Source organism: Toxotes jaculatrix, chromosome 5 (genome assembly GCF_017976425.1).
Source record: "Toxotes jaculatrix isolate fToxJac2 chromosome 5, fToxJac2.pri, whole genome shotgun sequence".
Lineage (NCBI taxonomy): Eukaryota > Metazoa > Chordata > Actinopteri > Toxotidae > Toxotes > Toxotes jaculatrix.
The window spans coordinates 5,111,627-5,132,710 of record NC_054398.1 but is presented as its reverse complement, the minus strand read 5'-3'; the positions used below and the strand labels follow the sequence as shown (position 1 = coordinate 5,132,710).

The 21,084-nt window shown below is 42.2% G+C and overlaps 1 protein-coding gene across 1 annotated transcript; it reads right to left on the bottom strand.

Moving 5' to 3' along the window:
* Positions 1-1,070: 1,070 nt before the first annotated feature.
* Positions 1,071-20,955, bottom strand: aars1 (alanyl-tRNA synthetase 1). The gene is made up of 20 exons (XM_041037913.1): positions 20,857-20,955; positions 17,939-18,096; positions 17,593-17,781; positions 16,992-17,137; positions 15,590-15,781; positions 12,888-13,032; positions 11,930-12,075; positions 11,518-11,626; positions 10,081-10,231; positions 9,146-9,270; positions 8,063-8,207; positions 7,790-7,968; positions 6,909-7,022; positions 6,530-6,736; positions 6,070-6,254; positions 4,021-4,129; positions 3,370-3,483; positions 3,080-3,286; positions 2,572-2,685; positions 1,071-2,391 (listed from the first exon to the last, which is right to left on the bottom strand). The coding sequence occupies exons 2-20, from the start codon at positions 18,080-18,082 to the stop codon at positions 2,212-2,214; spliced, it is 2,901 nt and encodes a 966-aa protein (XP_040893847.1). The 5' UTR covers positions 18,083-18,096; positions 20,857-20,955; the 3' UTR covers positions 1,071-2,211.
* Positions 20,956-21,084: the final 129 nt, after the last annotated feature.

Here is a 21,084-nt window from a genome sequence, read left to right as displayed (position 1 = left end):
GTGAACTGCTGAGAAAAATCTACATAGAAATCATTAAACTAGCTCCAAGTTGGTTCTACTGCTGCTCAAATACTGTGCTTATGGATAATTTTTCGGTAACTGAGTATTTTAATTATATGAGAAATAGCACTTTTTATTCCATTGCACTGATTTCACTGCCAGTTATTTCTCAGATAGTTTTATACATAAAATGTCATTTTAATAAAATATGTATTGTTATAGATTAAACCATATATAATATAGCACTTTGAAATTTGCCATTTTGCATTTTGCTGTTACTATTCAGCTGCTGCTACACCTACTTTTACTGAGTGAAACTCTGAATCCAGGACTTGAACTTACAGTATTTTTATTTTTTTATTGCAGTAGGCTGCCTATTGGTACATTTACTTGTTAAGAGCTCCGTATTTACCCACTGTGAGTTGGCATTTTGTCTGAACTAACCAAAAACCTGAAGATGGGTAAATCTAAAGTAATTAACAAGGCTAGTCAGTAATTTTCTTCAACAGCAAAACAAACATTTAAAGCGGCTTTAATCGATATTTCTTATATTAACCATTTACTACTTATGTGTTTGTGGCTTTATAGTGGTGAACCTGAGAATTATCACCTGACTCCGCCTGTATGCAGCTTTGAAGCATGTTTTTCTGTTGTTTGGGATTTACAGTTTGCAGCTTCACTCTCTTTCCTCCCCAGCATCAAAGAGCTGATAAATTAGCTGGTCAACATAATAAAGCATTTAAGGTATTTTTCTCAGGAGGTGGTGCAAAGCAAAACATGCCTAAATATTGTACTTAAGTATTCCTCATCAGGTGGATACCAACACAGATAGCCTCAGGGAAACATCAGGCCCTAACAAGGTTCCTCTCACTGAAGTTAGCCCCACAACTACAGTGTCGATAAAATTTAGAGCCTCCTAACGAATTTATATCTCAGTAGCTGTTGTTCAGTGATCCACGTCTAATGATCTCAGTCCAGCCTCGTGGTGTAAAGATCTGAAAGAAGCCAATACTTGCTGAGGTTAATCACTGATACAAATCCATCATGCATTTGTCAAGAACAAGATATGATGAATTTACCCTTTGTATTTATTCCATTTCCATAACGTGACATTTGTCTGACATGAAGCATCTACAATGATAACAGACATTTTACACGTTCTGCATTGAATCGATATTGTGAAGCTACACAGATTTATTACCGGACACGTTCATGATGATTTTTATACAGTTAATGAATAATTAATTTACTACTTTTAACCCGTTATCACACATGTCAGATAATGGCTTGTTATTTGAAAAGCCAGACTATAAAACAGCTACTTGCATGTACAACTTATGTCCACAGGAGAGAACTCAGGCTTTCGCTCACACAGATGGACGGAGCCACTGTTCAGAGATCGGATCAAAAGACTTCAGCCAACAAAGGACGCACTGTGTGTACTGTACCTAAACCATTTAAGAGCTGGGCTGACTTTTCACTTTTCTTTCCGAGGCTGAGCTTTAAGTGGTTCAGGAAGCCAAAAGTTAAAGCAGCCCTGATCAAGCGGGAGAGAAAAAAAAAAAAAAAGTGCTTTGGGGGTTGTTTCTAAATGAACAGGACAAACGGTGAGATGAAACACAAACGCAGAGGCAGGATGAGAGTTTCAGAGCTTATCAAAAGCCAACTGTGCTCAGAACAAGAGTCTGATGTGGAAACTACAGCTTCTGTTGCTTCATCTGAGCCGTACAGTACTCGCAGGAGGCTAAATCAAAACTTTTCTTTTCCTCGGTACACATGCATGCTGTGATGACGCACTTAATAAATTTATTTCTCAGATCACCTGCAATCGCCCCTTCACTTAACTGCATGAAAGGATCTTCTTTTATATTCAAGCATTTTCCTCTGAGATGAATTTTTACTTGGGCAGGTCAGCAATCATATCCCCAATAAATATATGAGTGGCTCATTTACTGCTGGCTGAGTGTCAGTGGTCATCCGTCAAATGGCTGGAGCGAGAGACCAAGGAGTTTTGCTTGTTTTCCAAATGTTTTCTTACCCAAAAAGAGAAGAAAAGAGGAGCGAGGGATGGAGGAAAGGAAAGAAAAAAAGATGTTCGATGATTTCTAACTCGGTTAAGACTCAGGACTCGTCGACCATCGCCTTATTTCCACTTCACTCCCCATCACCTCCCCCTCTCTCTCTGCCTCCCACACAGGTTCCCGTCTCCTCTTAGTTCTCACCCAGTTTGAGTCGTGCAAACTCGTTGGCCATCTGTAGCGCCTCCTGCAGGCACTGCGTGTTCCTGCCTGTGGCCTGGGCCGACATGTCCTTGCCGCCGCCTTTGCCGTCCAGCAGGGGGCACAACTCCTGAACCCACTCGCTGGCCTTCAGACCACGGTTGGCCACATCCTGGAGAGAGGAGGGATGATAAAGGTTAGCGCTGCTGAAAAACGTGGCGCTCAGAGAGAGAGAGAGAGAGAGAGAGAGAGAGAGAGAGAGAGAGAGAGAGAGAGAGAGAGAGAGAGAGAGAGAGAGAGACAGTGAGCGTCAGCTCAGCTGTATGGCCGAACGGACGAGTGGGCGTCTTACCTGAGGGACTTGACACAGACAGGTGATCTTGCCGGCGTCAAGGTCGACGGTGAAGAGCATCGCAGCGGTCTGAGGCGAGTGCGTCTTCAGCAGCTTCAGTGACTCATTCAAAGCCTGAGAGAGAGAGAGAGAGAGAGAGAGAGAGAGAGAGAGAGAGAGAGGAACGGAGAGGAAGAGTGAAGAATGGATGGATGTAAGGGAGAAGGAGGGAAAGAGCAGAAACAAGAACAGAAGAAAGATAAACAAGTCTCCTAATCAGAACTATTGATGTCTCAAGGTCAGAACTAATGGGCCACAGAGCTGATTTGGTCCTGTGGCAATAACACAATGAGATAAGCAATGAGACTGCCTGAGAAAATGTGCAACACTGCAGAGATAAAGTACATTTTAATGTTGTTTGCACTTTTCATTTGTTTTTGCACAGGATGCTACTGTAGTCTTCAGAGTCTGAATCATGGATTTCATGTAGATGCAAGGAAAAAAAAGAAAACCCTGTCCGGACTCTCACCTTAGCTGAGGCTCCGGTCTCCATCTCCATAATGAGCAGCGTTTGGTTGGGACTGTTCTCGATCACCTCCTTGGTCTTCTCCAGGACTCTCTTCTGGATGTCGGCCTTGTAGGTGCGGTCCAGGTCGTCCATGGTCTTCTTCAGGCCCTTCAGGGTTTCCCTCATCTCGTCCTTCTGCCACTGGGAGATCACTGCAGTGCCTATTGACTGCGGAGAGGACAGACGTGTTGAAACTACGGCACAGAGTCGCTCCCTTCTGAAGTTTTTCTGGCACGATAACTGTCTTATACCTCAGTCATGTCGGCGATCTCTTTCTGTATGTCCTTGTTCGGGGCCGTCTGCTGCTTCACCTTGTCTCCCAGTGCGGACAGAGCCTGGCGCAGGGCGTCTGCTTTCCTCTGGGCCTGATGGATGTGAGACGCAGTAGTGTGAGCAGTCGGTATGAACGAGATGAGGGAAAAGATGAAAAAAAAACATGCAGGGAGAGGTGAAGAAAGAAAAAGAAGCAGAGTGGTGGGAGAGAGAAGGAAGAGGAAAAGGCAAAAAAGATAAAGAGGAGGATCAAACAGCAATTGTTGTCTAAAAATAGAAAGATTAATGTGTCCTCGGGGTCTGGGGAGAGGAGAAAAATGCAGAATGTTCCTTTCTAGCTCCAAGTTCACCACAAGACAAAAACAAGCTTAATTAAAGTTTCATCACCGTGGTGCATTTTGTCACCAGGGACCGAAACAAGGCATGTTGTCCCTCAGCCTGAGACACACTTTGAGTTAACAAACCACAAAAGGTAATCACTGAGCATTAGACTGACACATACTCTGTGGGAAAACAAATAAATCTACTTTAAAATACCAGTTGAACTATTTTCATTTACAAGTGTGTGTGAATGTGTGTGTGTGCATAAGTGTAATACTGGAAGCGGGGGGGGGCGTGTGTGTCCTGACCTTCTGGGCCTCCGTCCCTGTCACAGCTACAATGCGGCGGATGCCCTTAGCGATGGCCTCCTCTGAGACGATGACAAATGGCACAGCGTGACCCGAGTTCTGCAGATGGCTGTGGATAACAGAAACCAACAGCACATTACCAACGGCGTTACAGTGGAGTGGGAGGCAGATGAGAAGGAGAGCGGCGAGGAGCAGAGGACGAGGAGGAGACGAGAAAAAAAAAAACATTAAAAAACAGCAGCAGCAGGAACAAGGGATTCTTTGAAGTGGATGCACATTAAAAACAACATCAAAGACAAAAGCAGGACGCACAAAAACAGTTTACTAAAACCTGAAGCGGCATGAGATAGTGCTCAAATCCATGCCGGCTCTATACACACTCAGGGTCGTTTTCAACTCATACACACAGAAAATACAGCTTTGAATTCATTTTGACTCCAGCAGTAATCAAATGAAATGAAAAGTCTTTATATAATCTATGTCAGAGCAGGGAAATCTTGGCATTCAGGTAAATTTTACAGCCTGGAGCAGACACTGTAAAAGTCAGTGGAGCAAGTCTAATCGCTGGATTGAGCTCTACAAAATGTTCAAGGCCTCGTCTGCACAGGAACACGACGGTGGCCCCCGTAAAGACCCACAAATCCAATTAATGGGTTCCACTTTACACACCACCACTGGGCAGGTCGGACGCCTCTGAAAAGTGTTGGCTTCACGCAGATGCAGACATTTATTCAGACACAAGTCTCATTCTTCATGCCCATCTGAGTTATGGTGCACACTGACCCCCAGTGAGAACAGGCACAGTGACTAACAGCAGGACTTCAGATGTCAAGGTGAACGCACACTTAGATCAAAGCCGGAGCTCAGCTCAGAAAAGTGTTTACATGTTTGAATTCCTCGTCCTGCCGTTGTGTCTTTTCTCCAAATTCATGGAAACTCATTCTCAACTGACTGTTACACCAAAGCAACACACACCATCATTTTGTGTAATGACAGACAATTACAGAGCTGAGTTAAAAAAGCCACGTGGCAGCAAAGTACAAGAGAAGCACACAAACATAATGTACTCCACTGCTCAACAAAGCCAAAGACCAGGAAATACACAACCGAGAAGGAAATTAACGATATAAAATGATTTTACCCAAAAAGCTTACTGCCCCAGGACTATAATATTTACCTAATATGTACCTGCAGAAATGTGATCTATCAGCTGTAGTTTCCTTTTTAACTGTTTTAGGAAAATAAACCTTACTTTGACTGTTTAGAGTCATGGAGAATAAGTGCATCTCTGTTTTGATCTGTGTCTGTTTGATATTAATAATTATTCTGAAATCAGCACAATAAATTCACTTAGAATTTAATACATAGAAATACGTGATGTGAAGCCAACTGAACCACACCACATCAAGCTAATGATGTTAGCTTAAGCAACAGTTTTGCTATGTTTTTTTTCTCCTCATTACAACAGGATTTTACAATTTACATCATTTACTAATGAGGAATAACACAGAGATGCAACAGCAAGGTTAGCAGTTAGCTTTAGCTAGGGCTAGCTGTGGCTGTTAGCTTTCACTTGATATAATTAGCTGTCAGTGCAAACAAAAATAAAAACAAACCAAAAAAATCAATAACATCTTTTTATTTCTTAGTTCTATTTTTCCAGATCCACAATGTTTTTATCTTATTTTATTGTAGTTTGGTTATTTTTTTAATTTAGTTTTTTCCTCTGTAAAGCACTGTGTTATGCATTGTTTTAAAAGGTACAATCATCATGACTATCGGAAATCCAAACTCTATTCTTAAAGAAAAAAAAAGGGTCATAATGTTCCTGGCTCATAAATTCTACCTTTATGAACCAGGAACACTTGAAAACATGTAGTAAACACGTTCTCCACATGAGTTTTGCAGCCTGCTTTTTTTTCAGTACTAACATAGTGAGGTAAAGCGAGCTAGGATGCTGACTACGTGTCCACTAAGACAGGCCGGTTTACGCCCCCTGACACGAGTTAGCAGAAACGCATGAGAGAGGAAATAAAGCATCATACTCACGTTCCACCACAAAACTCAATGGAGGTGAGGGAGCCAGCGGGACTGTTGGGGTCACTCAGCAGCTCCTCGACGGGGATGCCGATAGACACGACTCGGACGGGGTCGGGGTAGGTCTCATCAAACACGGCACGCAGACCCTGAATGGCCTTGGCTTCTGCCAGGGGGGCTTCCATGGCGTACACGGGCTGAATGGTTTATATGGAGTCAATATTCAGGCTGAAGTAAAAATCACTTGTCATGACAAAGGTGAGACCATGTGAAACCCTTCATTATCTCTTCAGGAGACACTAAATATTTACTTTATTACATGCGAAACAATCTGTTTGAGTTTCAAGGTCAGGCCAGAGGTTTTTGGCATTAATGTAAACACCTGACTTAGAAAGTACATCAATATCATTCAGAGTAAAAACCTGTCTAGGCCATATTCTACTGTCCCACTACTATGTATTCCCAAACTGACCTTAGCATCTCTTATCATGGCACAAGCGATCTCCTCAGTCCGGCGGACCTCCCCCGTGCTAAGGGCACCTTTAGCGGTGAAGTCAAAGCGCAGGCGATCGGAAGCGACCAGGGAGCCCCTCTGGTCTGCCTCTCCCAGAACCCCTCGCAGAGCGAAGTTTAAGATGTGCGTGGCGGTGTGGTTGCTCATGATGGGCCTGCGACGAGCCTGGAAAGAGAACGTGGACGGACATTTGTCAGACAGACGACTCAGAGCTGTGTCTGGGCAATAAAACAGACAGAGCTTAGAAACAAAAAATAAAACTTTCTTGACATTTCATTGACTAATAATAAAGAACCTCATGTATGACTGTGAACTTTTGAATACTGGGTGTTCTCACCTCATCTATGTGTAGGGTGACACGGTCTCCGACCTTCAGCGTTCCATAGACCGTCCCCACGTGGAGAACGTAACCTCCTCGAACCTGTGTATTCTTCACTGTGAACTCCATCCGCTGCAAACAGAGACAGGAACACAGAGAGACAGAGACAGAGAAAGCATGGTTAAACATGTTTTTCAAAAAGGAAAAACATGCAAAAAAAAAAAAAAAAAAGTTTAAATCCTGTCAGTTTACTAAGAAAGCTGGCTCATGCTTTGTGAATGTTTTGTTCGTCGTTCTGCATTTGGAGATTAAAGATACAGTTTTTAAAACTAACGCCTCAAAGTTTTTGAAGCGTTGTAAGAACTGTATGAAATATCAAGGCAGAGAAAAGAATTTCTTTTTTGACAGACAGACACACAGCCTTCTGGAAACTGTGACATGAACGTGTCCTCATGCCAGTCGAGCTCTCACTCATGGGACTTTACCTTCTCTTCTGTCAAAGCTGTGAGATTTTACTTGCCGGCCTCTAGAGAAGGGACTATTTGCCTTCAGGCACAATTTCCACCAGCTATCAGAGCCACCAGTCTTATTCAAACAAACCTTTAACACCAGCTGAGAGAGTTCAGATACGTTTTCTCCCCAATTAAAAGTAAACCAAAGGTGATTTGGTTTTGTCTTTGGCAGAAAGTTAGATTTTTATTTGTGCCTGCAATGTGACTGTTATGCAGTTTGGGGGAAAAGAAACACACCAGCTCTGAAAATGACCCTAATGAGGGCTTTTTAATACAAAGCCGTCTCAAATAGCATCAGCTGAGCTCATTACAACCCACTGAGACACACACTGGCAAGCTTTCTGGTTTCATTATAGTCTTTATATTCTTCATTTTCGTGGAGCTTACATCCTCTGTGCTGTCGTCCTCCCGCAGCATGAAGCCCTCGTCAAACGTCTGTCCACCCTGCTCGGCGTAGAAGGACGTCTGGTCCAGCAGCACGCCGCACTCCTGACCTGTGGTCACCTCATCGCAGAAGGCGCGGTCACGCCGCAGGGCCAGCACTGTAGCTGAGGCCTGCTGAAACTCTAAACACACGAACAGGATGACGGTCAGCACACTAATGTCCTGAACATACGGACGTCCCACTGACCTCTGTGAGTGAAGAGTCTCATCACTGACCGTAGCTGCCGTCTTCGTTCGAGGTGTATTTGTATTTGGGAGAGTCGTCTGTGGCGGGTATCTTCTTGTTTCTCAGCTCTTCGATGGCGTAGATGTCCAACATGATGTGGTCCTCGTCTCCTGCACCCTTACCCTGGGACTTCAACTACACACACACACACACACAAATTTGTGTTGTTATTCAGTCATAACACAAACTCACAACACCTAACTTGACTAACCACATCATGAGTTTGGTGAACTCACTTTTCATTGTTCTGTTTATGTGATTTGCAGTTTCATTTTGAAACTGGACAAAGGTGAGAGTTTACAACAGAACTCTGACTTTACAGGCTTCACAAAGATGGCTCTGTATTAAATGGCCTTAGATTCTACAGGTGTACTTAATAAACTGGTCACACAGCACAGGATAGGTAGGAAATATAAATGCGAAGTATATCACACTCCCCCATCTGGCAGGGAGCAGAACTGCTGTGCAAGTATGTTCACTCACAGAGCACTTTATTAGGAACACCTGTACACCTGTTTATTCATGAGAGAAAAAATGTGATCTCAGTGACTTTGAGAGATTCCAGATTGGCAGTATGAATGAGCAGCTGACAAATCTGCAGAGATGATGTGGTGCCATCATGTCAACATGGAGCAGAACCTCCAGGGGAAGCTTCCAACGTCCTGTGGAATCCAAAGGGAGGAACTAGCCAGCATTAGTGTGGTGTTCCTAACAAAAAGCTCGGTGAGTGTATGCAGACACCGCTCCACTGTGTTGGATGTTAGTGTGAGGCTGCAGTTTCACAGAAAAGAAAATCAATCTCTCTGCTAAATCAAACAACAAGGGATTAGAACAGGGCTGTAAAGTAAATGAGGGTTTATTTAAACAGCAGGTGTACGGCTTCTGATTCTGACTTACGGTGCAATACCGGGGAGCGCTGATGCAAAGCAAAACAGTGTACCCACGGGAGAGGACACAACACACACTGCTCGGCGGAGTTTCCCCTCGCAGAGCAGTCGAGGCCAAACTCAAACAATCACTAAATACCAGAAGGTCTCTTTCATCGCCATCCGGCCCTCCTCCCGCCTCCTCACCTGTGCTGCCTTCTTCTCCTCTTCAAAGGCAGCCATGTCCACCGCCATGCCCTTCTCCTCTGCGATGAGGGAGGTCAGGTCCAGAGGGAAGCCGTATGTGTCATACAACAGCCATGCCGTGTCACCTGGACGCACAGACGGAGAGAGAAAATGCTGCTTGATATGCACGAGAGGCGTCTGTCTGAAGCAACGGGGCTGGAAGACTCACGTCCTCCGGTCAAACAGTAAACATGTTACTGATACAAAACAACACAATCATCATTTCCATCAATCAGTGAGGAGCTCTGGGTCTGTGCAGTGCATTATGTTTCCAAGAAGTCACATGCATTTTGCAGGGACACTGTCCGTTTGACTTGTACTTTTGTGCATTTGTGGTGTCTCATCTTGGCTGAGTGCACAAATGATGCTGTCACCCCTCGGGACAAAGGGGAAATAAATTAGAGGCAGACGACAGTCTGTCAAAGAAATCCAATACAGTGTACACTAACAAACCTGGAGGACGTTTTCAGGGAAAGTTGGATGTCAATCAGTTTTTTTTTAATGTCATTTGAATTTATGATGTGAAAGATCAGTTAGTGAGATTTTGGCTTCTCTGACTGCAGTCTCTCTCCTTTAATCAATCTGAGTATTTTTAAATACTGACACCGGAAAGATTTGAGACATCATGCGTGACCGCTGGACAGATGGATGAATGAAGGAAGAGACAGACCCATAATGTCAACAGAAACATTCTAATTGGATTAAAAGAGAAAACAAAGGAAGGAGGGAAGGGAGGATAGAGAGAAGAGCGAAAAGAGAAAGCAAAGTGTGGGTGGTGAGGAGAGATCAAAGAGAGAAAGCCTGCTAGCTACTGTAAACTCCTGCCGCTAAAATCAGGTAGGACGTGTAACCTGTACTCATACACGTAATAACACTTCTCTTTGAGTGTGTCTCACCTGGGATGGTCTTGCAGTCTCCCAGACTCATGATCTTCCTATCGAGGATACGGCGTCCCCTGCTGAGGGTTTTGAGGAACTGCGCCTCCTCCTCATTAATAATGTCCTTCACCATTTCTGGGTCTTTCTTCAACTCCGGGAAAGCGTTGCCCTGGAGAAAAGAAGAGAGTGAAGGCAGACGGGGGATCGATGATGGGACGAGGGAGGGTTGGAGAGGAAGACGCAGAAAGAGGATAAAGAGAGAGGCCACCATGAATGTGAGACGTTACAGTTGTCTTCAGTGACAATAAAAAGCCAGTGCCTTCTACAGTGACTGATCTGTGATGCAGGGTGTCTGCACAGTGCCTGAACTTATAAATCTAATGCATGTTAAGACCTCAGCAAAGAAACTTCAATACTGAGTCTGTCCCAGTACCCACACTACTACTGAGCCAGGCAGTAGGCAAGTATGTCCCACGCTGGGAAAATGCCAACACACAGTACACATGACCCACATATGATGTACACTAATACAACTCTGAAGTGCTATTCAGAGCTAAGTGATTCCCACAATTCATTTCCATCTGCTGTGTTATTTCATACCAGTTGTTGGCAGTAATGTGCCTGTGAGCTGATCTTAGGACAGTAAGACAGACACCAATGAGCAGACATGGAGACAGTGAAGTGTTGAAATGCTGAATTCAGCATCAACATTATTACTGAAAATCAATTCACTGTGTTACTCTTTCAGCTTTTTCACTGTTGTCTGACTGTAACTGTAATACTGTATCTGCTTTCTCATAAGATATGAGAGGAAGGTGCAGATGTCCAAATGAACCGAGTGTGTCCCAGCAGTGATAAACCTCCAAATGCTGGCACCCTTCACTATATATTTTATATTATTTTTACAATTATATATTTTTTCCATATAGATGTGTCTCCATATGCATGTATAAGCATATTTAAAATGATCAACATACAGTAATTAAAATGTTGTAAATATTGTCACCTGTTTAAAAAGTCAGCTCTCCTCCTTCTCTTATTCAATATGTCGTCCATTGGCCATGGAGGCTCTGCGCTCAGATTAGTGAGAATCTGTCCCTAAAAACTGGGACAGATTCTCACTAATAACAAACAAAGATAATAAGAATTTGGCTCTTTCCTAAAGACTTCAAGGGCTTAGCTCCACTGGTAAACGATTTGTTTACTTTCTTAAATCCCGTTACTGTCAGGGGAAATTGAGAGAGCAGGTGGCGTCCTGTGCAGAACCAGCCAAACGTATAGTACAATAAAATGAGAAGGAAAAACGCATTTGACTCGGCTGAGACCGAAAACCCAGAGGTTTAATATGCAACATTAAATCCTGTTGGTCAGTGTGATTTAGATTTTTAAAATGTAGATTTTAAGGCCTGTCACCACTGAAACAAAAACAGGGAAAGGGAGGAAAGAAAATCTCACCAGGGAATCGACCACCACATCCACCAGAGAGGCAAAAAAGCCTTTCTGAGCTCCCAGCTTCTCGTGGGAATAGCGAACTGCACGACGCAGGATCCTCCTCAACACGTATCTAAACGTGGTGGACACAACAAAAAAAATTACAATAAAATATTAAAAATAAACTATAATACCCTGTATTCCTCACCATGCTGTCTGAAACCCTGTGTAGCTGTGCGGTATTGTACAAACTCTGGTGTGTTTGTCAGCACTGAAACACCAAATTACCCAAATTCATTTCTGGAAATACATTGTACCTCAAGGACTCGCAGACTAGTTTGTCAAGCATGTATGGCATTTACAAATTCTGAAACTCAATTTAAAGCAAAACTGTTTTTTTTTTTTTTTTTTTTGCTTTGCAATGTTCATGTCTCACCCTCTTCCTGTGTTGTCAGGCCGGCCACCGTCGGATAAGGCGATGGTGATGGTGCGGGCGTGGTCAGCCAGCACACGGTAGGCCATGTCGATACCGTCAGCATCCTCAGCGCCCACTTTACCAGTGTAAGGTCGAGCACCTGTGCCCTGAAACAAACACAAATTATGTTGTGACTGCGTACGAGATCAGTGGGTTTCTTTCCCACAGCCCTTCATTACCTTCATTACTTCCATCTGTAACGTAGTTTTCATTAAGACTCAATGGCAGCAGATGGTGTTAATGCATACTAAGGATCGGCCTCACACATTTCTAAACATATTCTTAAGTTGATTTTTGTCCTAAACACAAACTTTTGGACATATTTCTTTTAATTAAATCACCTTTTTCAGATATTTCCACACATATCTGGTTAGGAGTCACTGTGTTTCCTACGTCACATCAGGTGGGGAGGATTTGGGGCAGACTGCTCATGCCACATGAAAGCCTGGTATGAATACTGCTTTTGTAAATATAGCATTTCAATTCTACAAACAGCAACAGTGCCCTCTGCTGTGTGCTGGTACTTGTCCTTATGTGTACCTTGAACCGTGTAATAAAACAGCAAATGACTGAAATGCTGTTAAGCAGCTGACTTTGGAAGCCTGGGTGTTCAACTCTTCTTCAGGTACCTGACTGCTGCATGATAATTAAAGTAAAAAAAAAAAATGGATCAGAGATTTCCAAGAGATTCTACTCTTCAGATTCTTGTGCAGGATCAGATTTCAGCCAAGAACGTTGATGCTTAAGGTTTGCATTTGAAGTTGCTAATTTCCTATATTGTAAAACCAGAAGCCTCAAGCTTTAAAGAGCGTAAACAGATGTGTGACCTGACTTCATAGGATGTATCAGCTGATAAGTGAGATTTTCCTAACACATTTATACTCCCATTCAGTTACACGTATGTTGGGCACTTCAGTACCTTCTGAATGGCTTCGAAGTACGGGATGAAGAGATCAGTGTCGTAGTTGGACATTTTGTTCTGCAGAACAGACACCAGGCGCTCCAGACCCATCCCTGTGTCGATGCTCTTCTTAGGCAGCGGCTTCAGCTCCGTCTCTGACTCCCTGAGCAGGCGATGGACAAGGACAGGAGTTAAAGACACTGATTCACTGATTACTACATGAGTGTAAGACAGAGAAATCATGTAGTGGGACAGCACACAGGTTTTTCTTACTGTGTGCATCTCTAAGAATTTTACAAACCAACCTACTGGTCTGCTGTGGAAACTAATTTATTTAGTTCTACTTTTCAGTTTGTAGGAGGAGGACCATACAGTTTTACTCAGTTTTCATCAAACTTTGGATTATTTTATATACAAGAAATCATTCACCTTTTCACACCCATGCTATTTCTGTCCTGCGTCTTCTCTTTCAGAAACAGATGAATGATCTACATGGCAGAATCTATTTGAATTTATCTTAATCCTCTGACATGCAACAGGTCTACTGTTGAGAAGGACATTTACCGGTATAAAATCAGATTACTCTTAAACAGCACGTAAACAACTACAAATTTTTTCTATCGAAGGAGCTGTAAAAATAAAAATGTGTGGAGAGAGAGGGTGTGTACATTTGATTCAGCGGCTGCTCTCCATATTGTACAAAGCAGAAGACGATGAAGGTGTGTCGAAATTCCCGCACCACCTGATTTTAATTTACGGTTAGGTTTATATTTAGGTGTGTTTTTGTCATAAACTGTGAGATCATTTAAATGTTCTTTATATAACCCACTGAACTGGTTACAAGCCTCAACTGAAAAAGACAGACAGAGATGAGACCCACAGCTGCAGGCAGAGTTTTGTTGACTAACTGGCTAGAAGTTGCAATAAAAAAAAAAAAGAACATAAAAATGTAATGAAAAACAAGTAATTCAGATGCATGAAAATTACGAGCTGCCAACGTGATCAATCATCTGTGTGGAGACTGAAATCAACACTGGAAACATTTCATTGCATTGGACAACCACAGCAGGAACAAATACAGAGAATACAGATTAAAAGTTGCTGTCATGGTGCTTTCACATCCTCATTTGGTTCAGTTTAAAAAAAAAACAAAAAAAAAACTCTGGTGTGTTTGCCTGTTTGGTTTGGATTGGATTGTTAGTGCTGGTGTGAAAGCTGTAAATTGAGCTGGTGTGGATCAAACAGCTGGACCGTGACCGTCTGAATAGGAGAGTCTTTATTTATGCACATTATTTGGTAACCATGGTGAAACAAACACATGCCAGTGTGTGAATATGGAGATTTTCTCTGATTGTTCAGATGATGGAAAAGAGTTAAAAACCAAAAGGTGTCAAGCTTGTATCAGCGCGGTCTCCTCACTAGAAAAATAAGTGAACTATAGTGACCACACTGCTGTAATATTACATGTTAGATTTTTTTTGTCCTGCCTCTACCTGGTCGTTTTTCATAAACTGAGGTCCACTTGCAGTGCATACTAATAATGCTCCTAAGCTGTTATTTCTTTGTGGGCTCTTTTATGTTTATGTCCTGCCAGAGGACATAAAAAGACAGATAACAGACAGTAAAGGGCTGCACGACCTTCTGTCAGCCAGAGTTTGATTTGCCTACAAGAGTCCGTGAGGCACTGATGGTGCATTATGCCATCACTAAAGCTGTACAATGAATGAATTAACTCTCAGTCCATAAATCCAATGTGAACACTGACTACAACTGAACAATACATTAATCTTTTATTTGGGTCAGACTAACTGAACCAAACCACACTGTCCTACAAAGGCAAAAGACAGAAACTACTCATTTGGTCAAAATTAAATTATAACATTTATAACATTTATCTGATTTCTCAGATACATGTTGTGAAAACATGTTTTAAAATTTGCAGCAACTTCAAAATAAGCAAAAAAACAAAAACAAAAAATAGTATCTCCACCTGCTGTGTAGTTGCTGAACTATGGTTTGATAATCTGTGAGATGTAGGACTCATCATTGGACTCATATCCAAGCACTGTGTGCCACAGAAAGACAGATCACTAGACAGGTAAAGTAAGAGAGGTGTAACAAGGGAAAGCTAGCTTGTGAGATAGAGGCAGACTTATTTAAAACTAAAGATACGTTTAATTTAATGAACTATGGGCCGTAAATTAAATTAAAATAAAGCAACACATTCATTCAAATGGATGATAAAGCTGAGAGAACATGTCGTTGGTAGAAACTTTAGTTTAGAGTATTCAGTGAAGATTTTCCAAAGGCAGTGTGCGGCGTCTGCATCTTTTTTCTACGACTGATTTTTTTGGGGTAAAATAATCAGACTGAAAATACTTAAAATTAAAGCATTACAACCAAAACTAACTTTGGAGTACAGGTGTAAAAGTGGTCTAAGTTTTGCTGGAAAAAACACGGGTAACAAAGCCACAGTCAGACAGGAGTGCAGCCTTGACTTCACTAATCCTGACCCATGATTTTGAGGAACTCAATCGTTTTATTTTAGAACTACCTTAAGTGCTGTTGTACGAAAACCTTTCAACAATGTGAACAGAAAAATGAGCCATTTGGTTCATTAGAAACGCAGGGGCTGGTCTATCTGTCCGCACTGATCATTGATTTGTGAGGTAAATACCGTCCTCTGAGAACTTGTAATGCACTGTGTGTGACTCTGTTACCTGTTGAACTGGATGAACACCAGGTTCCAGATCTCCAGGACGTTGGGATCGTCCATGTTCACCAGGTGAGAGGCGTCTCTCCCTCCGATGCGGTCGTAGTGGATCTCGCTGCAGGGGCCGCAGGGACCAGTGTCTCCCATCTCCCAGAAGTTATCCTTCATACTGCCAGGCAGGATGCGAGCCTCCTCCACCCTGAGAGGAACAAACACACATAGAAAGAGAAGATTTCAGTGCATCAGTTCTATTAACAGGTAAAAATTAAGTAATTTATTGTGTCTATATCCATAGAAAAACAAGAGAAAGAAAATTAGAAATCAGAACAAAAGACACTTGGATTGTCTAATGACTCGCCGTCATCTCAATGACAAAAGAGCAGTAGAAGTCTGGTGTAAAAGTTTTTGAAAAAAAAAAAAAAACACATTAGTTTTACCTCATTAATCTACAGCTATATGCAGCAAGGCACACTAAAATCTAATCAGATCGTCTACTCCATATGGAGTTGTGCTCACAAGAAAAATCAGTTTCATCCTTATTAAGCCAGTTAGTTCAATAATTAGCAGAGATTTTTCATACCAACATGTTTGTCTCTGCACACTAATCATCTGAAATCAATCTGAACTTGCTGGCTTTAAAAGTTAAGGGGTGAGAGTTGGGAAATCAGTGGTCTCTCATCAATAAAGTACAAATTTATGCAGTAAGGTGAGCCACAATCTAATTAAGTTGTCTACTCCACATGGAAAGCTGGTGGGGTAAGAATGAAGTTTCTCCTATGTATTGTTTTTAAGTTATTCTATTCACAAGAATGAATCTACAGAGTTAAAGATCCCTTCATAAGAACATAACGGCCTGCAGACCTTGTACCATTGTGGCGGGACATAAAAAAAAGTGAGAGGAAAGGATTATAGAAAGTCAGATGCTAAGTGGGAGAAATGCTGCGACTGAACTACATTACTTCAAGAAAGGGTACATAACTGCTGTTGGATCACCATGGGGAAAATGTTTCATGTACAGGTAAAATGATGAGATATAATTTGAGACAGGGAGTTTGAGAAGTGGAGAGAGACGGGGAATCTTCTAGGCTGTTGTAAGAGGTATGGTGGCTCAGTGGGACTCAGGGGAAATGAACAGCAGTTCTCCAGGGAATGATCACGCAACATTATGCAACATCTGCTGTGCAGCACAAATACAATGCAAAATTTGTTAAAAAAAAAAAAAAAGAGCTGTAAGAGCTGTAAATAATTTGTAGAGCAGCTCTCAGGTACTCCCAGGAGTCAAAGCTGAGCATGAAACATAATTCACAGTGGGTGGTGACTGTTAACAGTTACTCAAAGTAAATCTTTATCCAGCACATTCACAAATCTCATTCACATATTCACACATCTCATTCTCAAGCTAGGCTCACCCCAAGTCAATCCAGATCTGTTTGCACTCCAGGTCGGGCTCCAGGCCTGCGTCTGCGTTACCCCCAAAGTAGGTGACGTACAGACGGTCGATGGAAATGCCAAACTCCTGGGTCAGGAGCTCCAAGGCCATCTTACAGGCCAGTTGCTGCAGAGGGAGAGAGAGAGATGTGGGAAGATGCAGAATGAGCAGAGGAGACAGAAGCATGAAAGACAGTAACTCCAGTGTACTATATGAAGAACACACTTGGATGTAGTTGGAAATAAAACAACTGATTCACAACTCTAAGGCTGACTAAGAATTTAAAGTTGTTATTTTTATGATCGACCTAAATTATTTTACAAATTCTAAAAATGAATTCTTGCATGTGAATAAAGAACAGTGAGACATACACACAGCCATTCATATCAAAATAAAGAACACTAAAGGCGATTAAGTTGTACAGCAAGTCCATCTGACACGTCGATACTAGTTAATTGCAGTTATATTGGTATTGGCATATGTATGCCGGCTCCAAGCACTGAAAAGTTGATTTTTCAAATCATCAATTGTGTAAAATCACAAAAAAAGTGACACAGCTTAAAAGGATGACAACATATTACCTTAAAGTAGTCCCCAAAGGACCAGGACCCCAGCATCTCGAAGAAGGTGTGGTGGTAGACATCTTTACCCACATCGTCCAGGTCATTGTGTTTGCCTCCTGCACGGATGCACTTTTGGGTGTTGGCGGCACGGCGTAGCCTGGCCATAGGGTGGGACGGATCGATGGTGTTGAGGAAGATGGGCTTGAACTAAGAGAAAGAGGTGCAAAAACTAATTTGTGAGTTGTTTTTTATTCGAAGTTTGCTACAAGAACTTCATAAGTCAAAACATTGTAAATCAGTGGGTAGGTATAAAAGAGCCTGAGCCTGAGGCACAGAAAGACGTGAAGACCCATGGATAGCGTACCTGGTTCATGCCAGCATTGGCGAAAAGCAGCGTGGGGTCGTCCAGTGGGATGGTGGATGACGAGTGCACGTACTGGTGCTCATAGCGACGGAAGAAGTCGATGAACTTCTCACGGATCTGAGCTGCACTCAAAGAGGAGTCCATTCTGAATCAGCTCTCTGAACAAAAACACACACAACACAGACATTTTTTTTAAATTCAGCTGCATGTCCAAATTTAATTGTTCTGGGTCCCCGGCTGTGTGTCACAACATGAAAATATATATATGGAAGTTACCACAACAGCTAACACCTTGGTCCAAAAACAGAAACTGGTCTAAATGTGCCAACGTACATATATAGGGCAACAAAATAAGACTATGATTCGATCCCATGAGAACCAACTTTTTTTTGTTTAACTGATTAAAGAGTCAACAAAAGTTACAGTGTTTGCAACAACTGTGCTTATTCTGTGTTCGAGTTTCTTGTGTGTTTACAGCTGAAGCAAAGCTGCAGTCATCAGGGATGGGATCTCACTGCTCTACCACCCAAATCTTTATCTGGTTTTAATTACCAGACTGGACTGAGCCAATGTTAATTTGGCAGTTATGGTGTGTTTGCAGCGCGCAGATTGGAGAGGCTGAAGACAGAGACGCATGGTCCAACCAGCCAAAGAAGAGCTGTTACTATATATGTGGATAGATAACAGAGACACTACAAAACGTCTCCCATTTCTGTCAAACAATTTTCAATTTTCACAGTGAGTTCATCCTCTGTAAAAAAAAATTATTTGGTCAGAAAACACCATAAGGTAAAGACACCAATTACAAACCAGTTCAACCAGCTTAGCCTTTTCTGCAAGTCTGCCATTTGCCCCCCGAGGTCTGCTTTGGTTCAACACACTCTTAGTGAATGGCCACACACACACATGCACGCACGCACGCAAAACATGAGAAAGCACAGCTCAGGGAATGCTAATATTTGTTGTATTATCAATGGTATATAAGTATCACATGTTATCTAATGACATGGGAAGGATTCTTGTCTTGGCCTACAGTAGGGTTGGCATAGTCTGAGATAATATAAATTGGCTATCCTCAAGTCAGTCTCTACCGTGTCCTGACAGGCTGTCTTAGCTGAGATGTTCTACTCTGTCATTTCCCTCCAGCAAATTGGCCTTTGACTCTGCTCATAAACCTACAGCAGCTCAGTAAACCTGTGAGGCAGGTGAGATTTTTCATGCTTGAGTGCACTGTAATCAAGTTGACAAAAAATAATGTTGGACCAATAACATTTGGATGTGAATGTGTGACAGAATAACACAGTCATATTGCTGCAGTATTGCATCACTGAATCACTCAGCTTGCAGATGATTTGGCTTCTCTCAAGTTCTTTGTGCTCCTCATTTTTTAATCTAAAACAAAAACAAAAAAAAACAACAGCCTTAAGGCTTAAATGCATTCAGGAGCCCGTTGCTGACATAGTTGCTCACAAAGGATGTAGTTTGGTGAGATGGAGCTTTAGAAGTGTTTAACACACAGCTCCCATGAAGTACCTGTGTAGGCCTATAGCAGCAGCTGTGAAGGACGGAAGGAAAGATTGACTTGCATTTTGAGGTTTTGTCAATAGAGAGAAACGTGACAACAATTCCGATAATCAATTAGTAATATGACTCATTTAAAAATGATTAACCCTGCTTGTTAATTTCCTAAAGTTTCCCAAAAGTAAGGATTTGCAGCTTTCCTGTTTATATAATTGTAAATTTCGCACCTTTGAAATTTGAAGACATCACCCAGGGCTTCAGAGAAAACTGTCGTACGTTATTTAAGTAAGTAAGTCATTTAGTGACAGTTCAAGTTATATTCAACTCTAATGCTGACAAGAACAAATATTTGCTAACAAGTAAAAACAATCAAGACCAGTGTAATACAAATCTGCAATCAGAGAGAAATTAAAGAACTTTTGTAAGTCACTTGGAATTGAATGAAGCCAAACCCAAACCTTTAAGTGTCCCTGAAGAATTTGAATTCAGTTCAAAAATATTTCTGGACTATAAACACATAATAACAAAGATCAGCATGATGCCTATAATTAAAAGGGAGCAGAATTGAATTCCCAGCGGTGGGCTTATTTGTAAACTAGCAGGCAAAGGAAACCACACAGCCGGTGCGTTTAGCTCTCTGGGGTCAGCAAGCACACAGTAAACAGCCACTGTCCCCATCCTGACTACGAAACCACCACACTGGCAACCAGAAAAAGTGGAGACATCGGGGTGATAGGATGGAAATTTCAGCCTCTGTGAAGGACAGACTGTGACTGTTTGAAAAAAGCTTGGAGAAAAAAAAGGCTTGTGAAACTTGATTACAAACATCAGTGAGCCACAAAACAGGATCCAATCACTGACAACACGAGACAACACTTACAAGAGGGAAACTTGTGCAATTTGAACAAACACAAACAACCAAAGAAATGTGTTTTTGTTTCTGAAACTAATGCCCAGAGTCCAAATCCTAAAGCAGAATAAAACGAGTTATATCTAACATCGGGTGTCAGAGGGTTACTCTCCTTTTTCCTTGCAGACTAAAATCAGTTCTTCCAAACCACCTTTGCAACTCTGATGTAAATAAGCGCACAGGAAACGGTGACATAACATATAAAACACTGCCGGTCATGTCAGACCATATCATTCCTCTCAAACCGCTTCTAAAAACCGGGAGGTTGCAATACTGAATCGTCAGCTGGCTGTAAACTGCTGTGTTGGACAGAGGCACTAGCTTGACAACCTGAGGTTAGCAAGCTAAATGTTAGCCATACAGGCTGCCCCTGTCTGTTCAGCCTGAGTCTGAGATTTAAACAAACTCTAACAAAAACCCCACTTTATTAAATGGTAAGGTGAATATTATTTATTTCAACAGCACACGAGCAGATTATAATACTCACAGAAGTCGCTATTCTCGCAGAATGAATCACTTACTGCTCCCAAACACACTGCTTTAGCCCACGCTGCTCAACCAGAAGGAAAGCGCAGAGCCAGTGAACACGCCCAAAGCAGCTGTCTATTGGTCCGTGACACCGGTACGTCGGCAAACGCCTTTCTCTATTGGACAAGCCTGCTGCCAATCTTAGTCGAGCCCGCCACTGCAATGGTACTAACTTCCCTGCCTTGGC